Source organism: Nerophis ophidion, unplaced genomic scaffold (assembly GCF_033978795.1).
Source record: "Nerophis ophidion isolate RoL-2023_Sa unplaced genomic scaffold, RoL_Noph_v1.0 HiC_scaffold_135, whole genome shotgun sequence".
Lineage (NCBI taxonomy): Eukaryota > Metazoa > Chordata > Actinopteri > Syngnathiformes > Syngnathidae > Nerophis > Nerophis ophidion.
In genome coordinates this window covers 151,414-165,773 of record NW_026907057.1, presented here as the reverse complement: position 1 = coordinate 165,773, position 14,360 = coordinate 151,414, and the positions used below count along the sequence as shown (strand labels likewise).

Sequence of the window (14,360 nt, the reverse complement as noted above, 5' to 3'; positions counted from 1 at the left end):
CAAACACATGCTGGGATGGAAATAGATAAGATTTCACCAATTCAGATTTAATTTTCGATTCTGCTTTACGATTGGGTTATTTGTGGACTCACTTTTGCTTTCACATTCAGTAAAAAGGAGAAGAAACAGGTCGATTAGCATCAACTTTGACTAGTTGAGAAGTAACATGAGCCTACAAAGCCAACAGTGAGGTCTTAAAAGGCACAGATTTTACGGGTCCCCCATGGGGGGCCAGAGGGCCCTAAGGTCCATATTCTGCTTTGAAAATATTTATAAAATTAAAATACTTTTGGCAAGAAATTAACAAAATACTACACATTATTTTGTGGCAATTACAAAAGAATGTCCAGAAAAATTCTCAGGGCATTCAATCAATCCCATCTGTTAAATTGAACATATATACATAAATATATATATATATATATATATATATATATATATATATATATATATATATATATATACATATATATATATATATATATATATATATATGTATAAAATACCCTTTGGGAAGTTGTGTTAGATGTAAATATAAACGGAATACAATGGGGCGAGGTACACCCCTTTGTCCACAACCGCGTGAGCAAACAGTTTAAGAACAACGTTTCTCAAAGTGCAATTGCAAAAAATTTAGGGATTTCAACATCTACGCTCCATAATATCATCAAAAGGTTCAGAGAATCTGGAGAAATCACTCCACGTAAGCGACATGGCCGGAAACCAACACTGAATGACCGTCACCTTCCATCCCGCAGACGAAATGAGTTTCCTCTGCCGTGTGGCGGGGCTCTCCCTTAGAGATAGGTGGAAAAGGTCTGCCATCCGAAGGGAACTCAAAGTAAAGCCGCTGCTCCTTCACATGGAGAGGAGCCAGATGAGGTGGTTTGGGCATCTGGTCAGGATGCCACCCGAATGCCTCCCTAGGGAGGTGTTTAGGGCACGTCCAGTCGGCAGGAGGCCACAGGGAAGACCCAGGACACGTTTGGTAGACTATGTCTCCCGGCTGGCCTGGGAACGCCTCGGGATCCCCCGGGAAGAGCTGGACGAAGTGGCTGGGGAGAGGGAAGTCTGGGCTTCCCTGCTTAGGCTGCTGCCCCCGCGACCCGACCTCAGATAAGCAGAAGAAGATGGATGGATGTGTAACACAACTTGATGTTTCTTTAAAACTGTGTCCAGTTGTTGATGTTGTCGCTCCTTCTCCTCTTTTGTTGGACAAAGTTCCTCCTTGTACTTTTCTATTATTTTTTTTTTTCTAACATCACAAATATTTCTCCAACGGCAGCAGTTAGTCGCTGATTCAGCAACACTCACATCATTTGTAATGTAGACATGTTCACACAATAAAAACACTTTACACTTACATTGGATCTCTGCTTTGATGTGTCGATCACTTCCGCCTCTCTTTGTTAGCAGCTAACAAGCTAAGCTAACCAGCAGGCTAGGCTAGCACGTCAAAGTGCACTCAGACTAATGTATCCGCATACAAACAATTAATAAGGACGTTTACTCTGTTAAACGACACACATGTGCACATGTACGTTGTAATTAAGACCTAGAAACCATAATAACCAAAACAACGTATTCTCCGCCAGACGCCATCTTGTTTTGTTTTTCCTCCTGTGTGACGTCATCGAGGTGTTCTCAACCGCGGAACAAATGTTGGCCCAGCACGTGTTTTACTGGGACAATAGTGAGTGGTGCACACCTCCTTCAAACACGTGTTTCACTGGGACAATAGTGAGTGGTGCACACTTCCTTCAAACACGTGTTTCACTGGGACAATAGTGAGTGGTGCACACTTCCTTCAAACACGTGTTTCACTGGGACAATAGTGAGTGTTGCACACTTCCTTCAAACACGTGTTTCACTGGGACAATAGTGAGTGGTGCACACTTCCTTCAAACACGTGTTTCACTGGGACAATAGTGAGTGGTGCACACTTCCTTCAAACACGTGTTTCACTGGGACAATAGTGAGTGGTGCACACTTCCTTCAAACACGTGTTTCACTGGGACAATAGTGAGTGTTGCACACTTCCTTCAAACACGTGTTTCACTGGGACAATAGTGAGTGGTGCACACTTCCTTCAAACACGTGTTTCACTGGGACAATAGTGAGTGGTGCACACTTCCTTCAAACACGTGTTTCACTGGGATAATAGTGAGTGGTGCACACTTCCTTCAAACACGTGTTTCACTGGGACAATAGTGAGTGGTGCACACTTCCTTCAAACACGTGTTTCACTGGGACAATAGTGAGTGGTGCACACTTCCTTCAAACACGTGTTTCACTGGGACAATAGTGAGTGGTGCACACTTCCTTCAAACACGTGTTTCACTGGGACAATAGTGAGTGGTGCACACTTCCTTCAAACACGTGTTTCACTGGGACAATAGTGAGTGGTGCACACTTCCTTCAAACACGTGTTTCACTGGGACAATAGTGAGTGGTGCACACTTCCTTCAAACACGTGTTTCACTGGGACAATAGTGAGTGGTGCACACTTCCTTCAAACACGTGTTTCACTGGGACAATAGTGAGTGGTGCACACTTCCTTCAATCACGTGTTTCACTGGGACAATAGTGAGTGTTGCACACTTCCTTCAAACACGTGTTTCACTGGGACAATAGTGAGTGGTGCACACTTCCTTCAAACACGTGTTTCACTGGGACAATAGTGAGTGGTGCACACTTCCTTCAAACACGTGTTTCACTGGGACAATAGTGAGTGGTGCACACTTCCTTCAAACACGTGTTTCACTGGGACAATAGTGAGTGGTGCACACTTCCTTCAAACACGTGTTTCACTGGGACAATAGTGAGTGGTGCACACTTCCTTCAAACACGTGTTTCACTGGGACAATAGTGAGTGGTGCACACTTCCTTCAAACACGTGTTTCACTGGGACAATAGTGAGTGGTGCACACTTCCTTCAAACACGTGTTTCACTGGGACAATAGTGAGTGGTGCACACTTCCTTCAAACGCGTGTTTCACTGGGACAATAGTGAGTGGTGCACACTTCCTTCAAACACGTGTTTCACTGGGACAATAGTGAGTGGTGCACACTTCCTTCGCCCGGCCACAGAAGACAAAAAAGAGTTGCTGGTGTAACAATAGGAAGAATATATTCCACTCCTCTCTTGTACACGCGGCTTATGAGGTAATATACATGATATATTTTCATATTATTTATCTTATTTACCTCATATGTTGTTCGAAGCTAACGTGCTAGCGTTAGCCCGCTAGCAGGCCTTTGTAGCAAATGCGAGCGTTTTTCTTGAGGAGTGTATTTTATATGTTCTCTATGAGAATTATATTGACTTATTTAATACTTTAACTGTTTTTTTTTGTATATTACAGTCACGCTTAAAGACATTAAACATTTCTGTAAGTTGTTACTTTTTAATCAATAATTAATGTAAATGCAGAAAACAGGATCAATGACACAATTCATAATAATCAATAACTGATGATTATTCCATGTGTAGAAGAACATCACCACAAAGTGGTGTCAGTCCACTTGGAAAATATTATATTTGATAGACAAAACATATTTGACACATCTGAGCTGAAGTTTGTTTGTGTTGTCTTGCGGACGTCCAACAGATGAACGCTCGTCAAGAAGAACGTCCCCTTCAGCAGCAGGAGGATCCACAGCCCCCCCACATTAAAGAGGAAGAGGAGGAAGTGTGGATCAGTCAGGAGGGAGAGTGTCTTCTATGGCAGGAGGAGGCTGATGTCAGCAAGTTTCCACTGACTGTTGTCTCTGTGAAGACTGAAGAGCATGAAGACAAACCACCTGAGTCCTCACAGCTTCATCACAGTCCAAGTAAGCACAACATCCACATATCATCTAATACAATGTTTGTGACACATGTTCATCCGGGGGACACATTTATCACTAAAGATGGAGATATATTTGCTTTTTAACACCACCATTTAAAAATGAATGATCATCAATCGTGTGAATTAGTGAAATGAATTATTTTTATACAGCGCTTTTCACTAGTGACACAAAGCGCTTTTACATAGTGAAACCTAATATCTAAGTTACATGCTTACTTTTACCGCATGCTTTCGGTAAGTGCAGAAGTGAGAAGAAGTTTTAAATTAATTAGTGCCCCAGTGGCAATTCAAGGAAATACGGTATATCCATCCATCCATTTTCTACAGCTTATCCCTTTCGGAGTCGCGGGGGGTGCTGCAGCCTATCTCAGCTACAATCGGGTGGAAGGCGGGGTATGTATGTATATAAATGATAAATGGGTTGTACTTGTACAGCGCTTTCCTACCTTCAAGGTACTCAAAGCGCTTTGACACTACGTCCACATTCACCCACATTTTCCACATTTATATTTATATATATATATAATACCGTTGTACGGGAGCCTGTAAAGGACTGTATTTGACCTTATTGGGATGACTCGAATTATTCAATATTTATGTAAGAATCTACTCTAAGAGAGAGCGAGAGGAGACGGCTTATAAAGTTGAACAATTTACTTTACAATAACCGGATTAAAATACAATAATCAGACATTGATTACACTCATACACTCTTCCCCACTCACACACTACCTCCCCATTTGAACAACCCACACTAAACCAATCACACACACACACACAGTCCAACCTGGGCCCCTTGGCTGGGCCAGAAGATTGTCTGTTGCGGTCCTGATGAATCGGTGGTGCACTTAGGGGTGTGGTGGTGAGTTGAAACTGCTGGATATAAAGGGGGCGTTGGAGGGGGGGGGCACCTCCCGTTGTGCCTTATTTAGTGTCCCAGACTTCCAATTCCTCCTTTACATGTTTAGCGTATAAGTATTCATTAAACAACTGTTTAATTTATGAAAATTAAAAACTTGTGTAGTGTATAAATATTAAATACCTGTTTAGTGTATAAATAGTAAAAACATGTTTAGTGCATGAATATAAGTGTATGAGAAACCTAACTTATGTAAAAAATATATATAATTACAAAAAAATTGAATAAAAAAAGGAAAAAGGCCAATAGGGCTGAGCGATGAAACGATATCGATAATTATCGAAAAAGATCAATTCAAAAAATATTATTTCTGAAAAAAAATCCCTAAAGAGCTGGGCCGTTAAACTAAACCAATATATAACATGACACATAGAGAGAAAACAACTGAAGAAAATGGAAACAAGCCGATAGAGCTGGGCGATAAAACGATGTCAATATATATTGCAAAAGACATCAAATAGAAATCAATTAAAAAAACAGTAATTTGAAAAAAAAAAACCCATAGGGCTGGGCTGTAAAACAATAGGGAAATGGTCAATATGTGGGGGGGAGGGAGAGAGAGAGAGAGAGAGACAGACAGAGAGAGACAGAGAGAGAGAGAGAGAGAGAGACCAGATTTATGAAGGGGGAACGTGCGCCCTCCTGTGGACTTCTGCTGCAACTGCACACACAAAGAACTTCACTACTTCCAAGTGTGCCTTATTTAGTGTCCCAGACTTCCAATTCCTCCTTTACATGTTTAGTGTATAAGTATTAATTAAACAACTGTTTAATATATGAATATTAAAAACTTGTTAAGTGCATAAATATTAAATACATGTGTGGGAGGACTCTTTCCCAGATCCCCCATTGCTTGGCTGGAATGACCACACTGGGCCTCAGTGAATCCCACTCTTTAATGACTTGCAGTACATACACCTGCATCAGTCCATTGCTCTCCAATGCGTCCACTGTCTCTCGCTGTGTGTTCTTTTTCCTCCGTCACTCTCATCATCTCCCCTCTCAAAATCTCCAAGGCTGCTGATAAAGGGGACAGGTGATTAGATGACTCGCTCCAGCTGAGGTATCTGCTCACCTGTCTGCTGCTTCGTGGTTGGCCCCTGCAACACCTCGCCCTCAGGGGACGCGTAGGACACGCCCCTCTCCACAACATGTTTAGTGTAATAATATTAAATACATGTTTAGTGTATGAATATTAAATATGTGTTTAGTGTATGTATATTAAATACATGCTTAATGTACTAATATTAAATATGTGTTTAGTGTATGAATATTAAATACATGTTTAGTGTAATAATATTAAATACATGTTTAGTGTATGAATATTAAATACATGTTTAGTGTATGAATATTAAATACATGTTTAGTGTATTAATATTAAATACATGTTTAGTGTATGAATATTAAATACATGTTTAGTGTATGTATATTAAATACATGCTTAATGTACTAATATTAAATATGTGTTTAGTGTATGAATATTAAATACATGTTTAGTGTAATAATATTAAATACATGTTTAGTGTATGAATATTAAATACATGTTTAGTGTATGTATATTAAATACATGCTTAATGTACTAATATTAAATATGTGTTTAGTGTATGAATATTAAATACATGTTTAGTGTAATAATATTAAATACATGTTTAGTGTATGAATATTAAATACATGTTTAGTGTATGAATATTAAATACATGTTTAGTGTATTAATATTAAATACATGTTTAGTGTATTAATATTAAATACATGTTTGGTGTATGAATATTAAATACATGTTTGGTGTATTAATATTAAATACATGTTTAGTGTATTAATATTAAATACATGTTTAGTGTATAAATATTAAATACATGTTTGGTGTATTAATATTAAATACATGTTTGGTGTATTAATATTAAATACATGTTTAGTGTATGAATATTAAATACATGTTTGGTGTATTAATATTAAATACATGTTTAGTGTATTAATATTAAATACATGTTTGGTGTATGAATATTAAATACATGTTTAGTGTATGAATATTAAATACATGTTTAGTGTATTAATATTAAATACATTTTTAGTGTATTAATATTAAATATATGTTTAGTGTATAAATATTAAATACATGTTTGGTGTATTAATATTAAATACATGTTTAGTGTATAAATATTAAATAAATTTTTGGTGTATGAATATTAAATACATGTTTAGTGTATGAATATTAAATACATGTTTAGTGTATGAATATTACATATGTGTTTTGTGTATGAATATTAAATATATGTTTATTGTATTAATGTTAAATACATGTTTATTGTATAAATATTAAATACATGTTTAGTGTATTAATATTAAATACATTTTTAGTGTATTAATATTAAATACATGTTTAGTGTATGAATATTAAATACATGTTTAGTGTATAAATATTAAATACATGTTTAGTGTATGAATATTAAATACATGTTTAGTGTATGAATATTACATATGTGTTTTGTGTATGAATATTAAATATATGTTTATTGTATTAATGTTAAATACATGTTTATTGTATAAATATTAAAATACATGTTTAGTGTATGAATATTAAATACATGTTTAGTGTATAATAAATACATGTTTAGTGCACAAATACTACATATGTGTTTAGTGTATGAATATTAAATACATGATTAATATGATTAAAAATCCATATGAATACCCCATCGGACCCACCGTGCGTAGCGCTCCAGACTATAATTGATAGCTGTGGTCTCACACAAATAATAAATGAACCCACGCATCGCAACGGTAATACGATAGACCTAGTGCTTGTCAGGGGTATCACCGTTTCCAAAGTTACAATACTCCCGTATACTAAAGTATTGTCCGATCATTACCTTATAAAATTCGAGGTTCAGACGCATGTTCGTCAAACTAATAATAATAATAACTGCTATAGCAGCCGCAACATTAATACAGCCACAACGACAACTCTTGCGGACCTACTGCCCTCGGTAATGGCACCATTCCCAAAGTATGTGGGCTCTATTGATAACCTCACTAACAACTTTAACGACGCCCTGCGCGAAACCATTGATAGTATAGCACCGCTAAAGTTAAAAAAGGCTCCAAAAAAGCGCACCCCGTGGTTTACAGAAGAAACTAGAGCTCAGAAATTATTATGCAGAAAGCTGAAACGCAAATGGCGCACGACTAAACTTGAGGTGCACCATCAAGCATGGAGTGATGGTTTAATAACTTATAAACGCATGCTTACCTTAGCTAAAACTAATTATTACTCAAATCTCATCCGCATTAATAAAAACGATCCAAAAGTTTTGTTTAGTACAGTAGCATCGCTAACCCAACAAGGGACTCCTTCCAGTAGCTCCACCCATTCGGCAGATGACTTTATGAAATTCTTTAGTAAGAAAATTTAAGTCATTAGAAAGGAGATTAAAGACAATGCGTCCCAGCTACAACGGGGTTCTATTAACACTGACACGATTGTATATACGGCGGATACTGCCCTCCAAAATAGTTTCTCTCGTTTTGAGGAAATAACATTAGAGGAATTGTTACAACGTGTAAATGGAAGAAAACAGACAACATGTTTACTTGACCCTCTTCCTGGGAAACTGATCAAGGAGCTCTTTGTATTATTAGGTCCATCAGTGCTAAATATTATAAACTTATCACTCTCCTCGGGCATTGTTCCCCTAGCATTCAAAAAAGCGGTTATTCATCCTCTTCTTAAAAGACCTAACCTCGATCCTGACCTCATGGTAAACTACCGACCGGTGTCTCACCTTCCCTTTATTTCAAAAATCCTCGAAAAAATTGTTGCGGAGCAGTTAAATGAACACTTAGCGTCTAACAATCTATGTGAAACCTTTCAATCCGGTTTCAGGGCAAATCACTCCACGGAGACAGCCCTCGCAAAAATGACTAATGATCTATTGCTAACGATGGATTCTGATGCGTCATCTATGTTGCTGCTCCTGGATCTTAGCGCTGCTTTCGATACCGTCGATCATAATATTTTATTAGAACGTATCAAAACACGAATCGGTATGTCAGACTTAGCCCTGTCTTGGTTTAACTCTTATCTTACTGATAGGATGCAGTGTGTCTCCCATAACAATGTGACCTCGGACTACGTTAAGGTAACGTGTGGAGTTCCCCAGGGTTCGGTCCTTGGCCCTGTACTCTTCAGCATCTACATGCTGCCGCTAGGTGACATCATACGCAAATACGGTGTTAGCTTTCACTGTTATGCTGATGACACCCAACTCTACATGCCCCTAAAGCTGACCAACATGCCGGATTGTAGTCAGCTGGAGGCGTGTCTTAATGAAATTAAACAATGGATGTCCGCTAACTTTTTGCAACTCAACGCCAAAAAAACGGAAATGCTGATTATCGGTCCTGCTAGACACCGACCTCTATTTAATAATACAACTCTAACATTTGACAACCAAACAATTAAACAAGGTGACTCTGTAAAGAATCTGGGTATTATCTTCGACCCAACTCTCTCCTTTGAGGCACACATTAAAAGCGTTACTAAAACGGCCTTCTTTATCTCCGCAATATCGCTAAAATTCGCTCCATTCTGTCCACTAAAGACGCTGAGATCATTATCCATGCGTTTGTTACGTCTCGCCTCGACTACTGTAACGTATTATTTTGGGGTCTCCCCATGTCTAGCATTAAAAGATTACAGTTGGTACAAAATGCGGCTGCTAGACTTTTGACAAGAACAAGAAAGTTTGATCATATTACGCCTGTACTGTATATACCTTTATATACATATATACATACATATATACCTATACTGTATATACCTTTATATACATATATACATACATATATACCTGTACTGTATATACCTTTATATACATATATACATACATATATACCTATACTGTATATACCTTTATATACATATATACATACATATATACCTATACTGTATATACCTTTATATACATATACAGTATACATACATATATACCTATACTGTATATACCTTTATATACATATATACATACATATATACCTATACTGGCTCACCTGCACTGGCTTCCTGTGCACTTAAGATGTGACTTTAAGGTTTTACTACTTACGTATAAAATACTACACGGTCTAGCTCCATCCTATCTTGCCGATTGTATTGTACCATATGTCCCGGCAAGAAATCTGCGTTCAAAGGACTCCGGCTTGTTAGTGATTCCCAAAGCCCAAAAAAAAGTCTGCGGGCTATAGAGCGTTTTCTGTTCGGGCTCCAGTACTCTGGAGCCCAAAATGTATTAATATTAAATATATGTTTAGTTTATTAAAATTGAATACATGTTTTTGTATTAATATTAAATACATGTTTAGTGTATTAATATTAAATACATGTTTAGTGTATAAATGTTAAATACATGTTTAGTGTATTAATATTAAATATGTTTAGTTTATTAAAATTAAATACATGTTTTTGTATTAATATTAAATACATGTTTAGTGTATCAATATTAAATACATGTTTAGTGTATTAATATTAAATACATGTTTAGTGTATAAATATAAGTGTATGAGAAACCAAACTTATGTAAAAAAAAAATAAAAGAAACGAAAGAAAAAGGAAAAAGAGAGAGAGAGAGACGGAGAGGACTGGACTTATTAAGAGGGAACGTGCGCCCTCCTGTGGACTTCTGCCGCAACTGCACACATAAAGAAATTCATTATTTCCAAGTGTGCCTTATTTAGAGGATAATAAATACATGTTTACTGTATGAATATTAAATATATGATTAGTATTCATCCATCCATCCATCATCTTCCGCTTATCCGAGGACGGGTCGCGGGGGCAGCAGCCTAAGCAGGGAAGCCCAGACTTCTCTATCTCCAGCCACTTCGTCTAGCTCTTCCCGGGGGATCCCGAGGCGTTCCCAGGCCAGCCAGGAGACATAGTCTTCCCAACGTGTCCTGGGTCTTCCCCGTGGCCTCCTACCAGCTGGACGTGCCCTAAACACCTCCCTAGGGAGGCGTTTAGGGTGGCATCCTGACCAGATGCCCGAACCACCTCATCTGGCTCCTCTCCATGTGGAGGAGCAGCGGCTTTACTTTGAGTTCCTCCCGGATGACAGAGCTTCTCACCCTATCTCTAAGGGAGAGACCCACCACACGGCGGAGGAAACTCAATTCGGCCGCTTGTACCCGTGATCTTATCCTTTCGGTCATGACCCAAAGCTCATGACCATAGGTGAGGATGGGAACGTAGATCGACCGGTAAATTGAGAGCTTTGCCTTCCGGCTCAGCTCCTTCTTCACCACAACGGATCGATACAACGTCCGCATTACTGAAGACGCCGCACCGATCCGCCTGTCGATCTCATGATCCACTCTTCCCCCACTCGTGAACAAGACTCCTAGGTACTTGAACTCCTCCACTTGGGGCAGGGTCTCCTCCCCAACCCGGAGATGGCACTCCACCCTTTTCCGGGCGAGAACCCTGGACTCGGACTTGGAGGTGCAGATTCTCATTCCTGTCGCTTCACACTCGGCTGCGAACCGATCCAGTGAGAGCTGAAGATCCCGGCCAGATGAAGCCATCAGGACCACATCATCTGCAAAAAGCAGAGACCTAATCCCGTGGCCACCAAACCAGATCCCCTCAACGCCTTGGCTGCGCCTAGAAATTCTGTCCATAAAAGTTATGAACAGAATCGGTGACAAAGGACAGCCTTGGCGGAGTCCAACCCTCACTGGAAACGTGTCCGACTTACTGCCAACAATGCGGACCAAGCTCTGACACTGATCATACAGGGAGCGAACTGCCATAATAAGACAGTCCGATACCCCATACTCTCTGAGCACTCCCCACAGGACTTCCCGACTTCTCCAAGTCCACAAAGCACATGTAGACTGGTTGGGCAAACTCCCATGCACCCTCAAGAACCCTGCCGAGAGTATAGAGCTGGTCCACAGTTCCACGACCAGGACGAAAACCACACTGTTCCTCCTGAATCCGAGGTTCGACTATCCGGCGAAGCCTCCTCTCCAGTACACCTGAATAAACCTTACCGGGAAGGCTGAGGAGTGTGATCCCACGATAGTTGGAACACACCCTCCGGTCCCCCTTCTTAAAGAGAGGGACCACCACCCCGGTCTGCCAATCCAGAGGTACCGCCCCCGATGTCCACGCGATGCTGCAGAGTCTTGTCAACCAAGACAGCCCCACAGCATCCAGAGCCTTAAGGAATTCCGGGCGGATCTCATCCACCCCCGGGGCCTTGCCACCGAGGAGCTTTTTAACTACCTCAGCGACCTCAGCCCCAGAAATAGGAGAGTCCACTACAGATTCCCCAGGCACCGCTTCCTCAAAGAAAGACGTGTTGGTGGGATTGAGGAGGTCTTCGAAGTATTCCCTCCACCGATCCACAACATCCGCAGTCGAAGTCAGCAGAACACCATCCGCACCATACACGGTGTTGATAGTGCACTGCTTCCCCTTCCTGAGGCGCCGTATGGTGGTCCAGAATCGCTTCAAAGCCGTCCGGAAGTCGTTTTCCATGGCTTCCCCGAACTCTTCCCATGTCCGAGTTTTTGCCTCCGCGACCGCTAAAGCTGCACACCGCTTGGCCCGTCGGTACCCGTCCACTGCCTCCGGAGTCCTATGAGCCAAAAGAACCCGATAGGACTCCTTCTTCAGCTTGACGGCATCCCTCACTGCTGGTGTCCACCAACGGGTTCTGGGATTACCGCCACAACAGGCACCAACAACCTTGCGGCCACAGCTCCAATCAGCCGCCTCGACAATAGAGGTTCGGAACATGGTCCACTCGGACTCAATGTCCCGCACCTCCCTCGTGACATGTTCAAAGTTCTCCCGGAGGTGTGAATTGAAACTCTCTCTGACAGGAGACTCTGCCAGACGTTCCCAGCAGACCCTCACAATGCGCTTGGGCCTGCCAGGTCTGTCCGGCATCCTCCCCCACCATCGCAGCCAACTCACCACCAGGTGGTGATCGGTAGAAAGCTCCGCCCCTCTCTTCACCCGAGTGTCCAAAACATGAGGCCGCAAATCCGATGACACAACTACAAAGTCGATCATGGAACTGCGGCCTAGGGTGTCCTGGTGCCAAGTGCACATATGGACACCCTTATGTTTGAACATGGTGTTTGTTATGGACAATCCGTGACGAGCACAAAAGTCCAATAACAAAACACCACTCGGGTTTAGATCCGGGCGACCATTCTTCCCAATCACGCCTCTCCAGGTTTCACTGTCGTTGCCAACATGAGCGTTGAAGTCTCCCAGTAGGACAAGGGAATCACCCGGAGGAGCACTTTCCAGTACTCCCTCGAGTGTACCCAAAAAGGGTGGGTATTCTGAACTGCTGTTTGGTGCGTAAGCACAAACAACAGTCAGGACCCGTCCCCCCACCCGAAGGCGAAGGGAAGCTACCCTCTCGTCCACTGGGTTGAACTCAAACGTGCAGGCTTTGAGCCGGGGGGCAACCAGAATTGCCACCCCAGCCCGTCGCCTCTCACTGCCGGCAACGCCAGAGTGGAAGAGGGTCCAATCCCTCTCGAGAGAAGTGGTTCCAGAGCCCTTGCTGTGCGTCGAAGTGAGTACGACTATATCCAGCCGGAATTTCTCGACTTCGCGCACTAGCTCAGGCTCTTTCCCCCCCAGTGACGTGACGTTCCACGTCCCAAGAGCTAGCTTCTGTAGCCGAGGATCGGACCGCCAAGTGCCCTGCCTTCGGCTGTCGCCCAGCTCACAATGCACCCGACCTCTATGGCCCCTCCCATGAGTGGTGAGCCCATTGGAGGGATGACCCACGTTGCCTCTTCGGGCTGTGCCCGGCCGGGCCCCATGGGGACAGGCCCGGCCACCAGGCGCTCGCAATCGTGCCCCAACTCCGGGCCTGGCTCCAGAGCGGGGCCCCGGTGACCCGCGTCCGGGCGAGGGAAATCTGAGTTCATTTTGTTGTAATTCCATAGAAGTCTTTGAGCTGCTCTTTGTCTGATCACTCACCTAGAACCTGTTTGTCTTGGGAGACCCTACCAGGGGGCATAAAGCCCCCAGACAACATAGCTCCTAGGATCATTGGGACACGCAAACTCCTCTACCACGGTAAGGTAGCAGCTCAGAGAGGAGAAATGATTAGTATATAATTACATATATGTTTAGTATATGATTATTAAATACATTAAATACATATGATTATTAAATACATGTTCAGTGTATTAATATTAAATACATGTTTAGTGTATAAATGTTAAATACATGTTTAGTTTATGAATATTAAATACATTAAATACATATGATTATTAAATACATGTTCAGTGTATAAATACTAAATACATGTTTAGTGTATTAATATTAAACATATGTTTAGTTTATTAAACTTAAATACATGTTTTTGTATTAATATTAAATAGATGTTTAGTGTATTAAAATTAAATAAGTGTTTACTTTATTAAAATTAAATACATGTTTTTGTATAAATATTAAATACATGTTTAGTGTATAAATATTAAATACAGGTTTAGTGTATAAATATTAAATACATGTTTAGTGTATTAAAATTAAATAAGTGTTTACTTTATTAAAATTAAAT

The 14,360-nt window shown here is 40.9% G+C and overlaps 1 protein-coding gene across 2 annotated transcripts in view; it reads left to right on the top strand.

Moving 5' to 3' along the window:
* The first annotated feature begins 3,052 nt into the window (after positions 1-3,052).
* LOC133547602 (zinc finger protein 391-like) overlaps positions 3,053-14,360 on the top strand; it is a 56,139-nt gene continuing 44,831 nt past the window's right edge. Inside the window, exons 1-3 of one of the 2 annotated variants that reach the window (XM_061893217.1) lie at positions 3,053-3,165; positions 3,612-3,834; positions 5,787-5,917. In XM_061893217.1, coding sequence (XP_061749201.1) covers positions 3,612-3,834; positions 5,787-5,794 — 231 coding nt within the window. In that variant the 5' untranslated portion in view covers positions 3,053-3,165 and the 3' untranslated portion in view covers positions 5,795-5,917. Of the gene's footprint in view, positions 3,166-3,611; positions 3,835-5,786; positions 5,918-14,360 lie in introns of those variants that run through there. The other variant, XM_061893215.1, reaches the window with a different exon arrangement.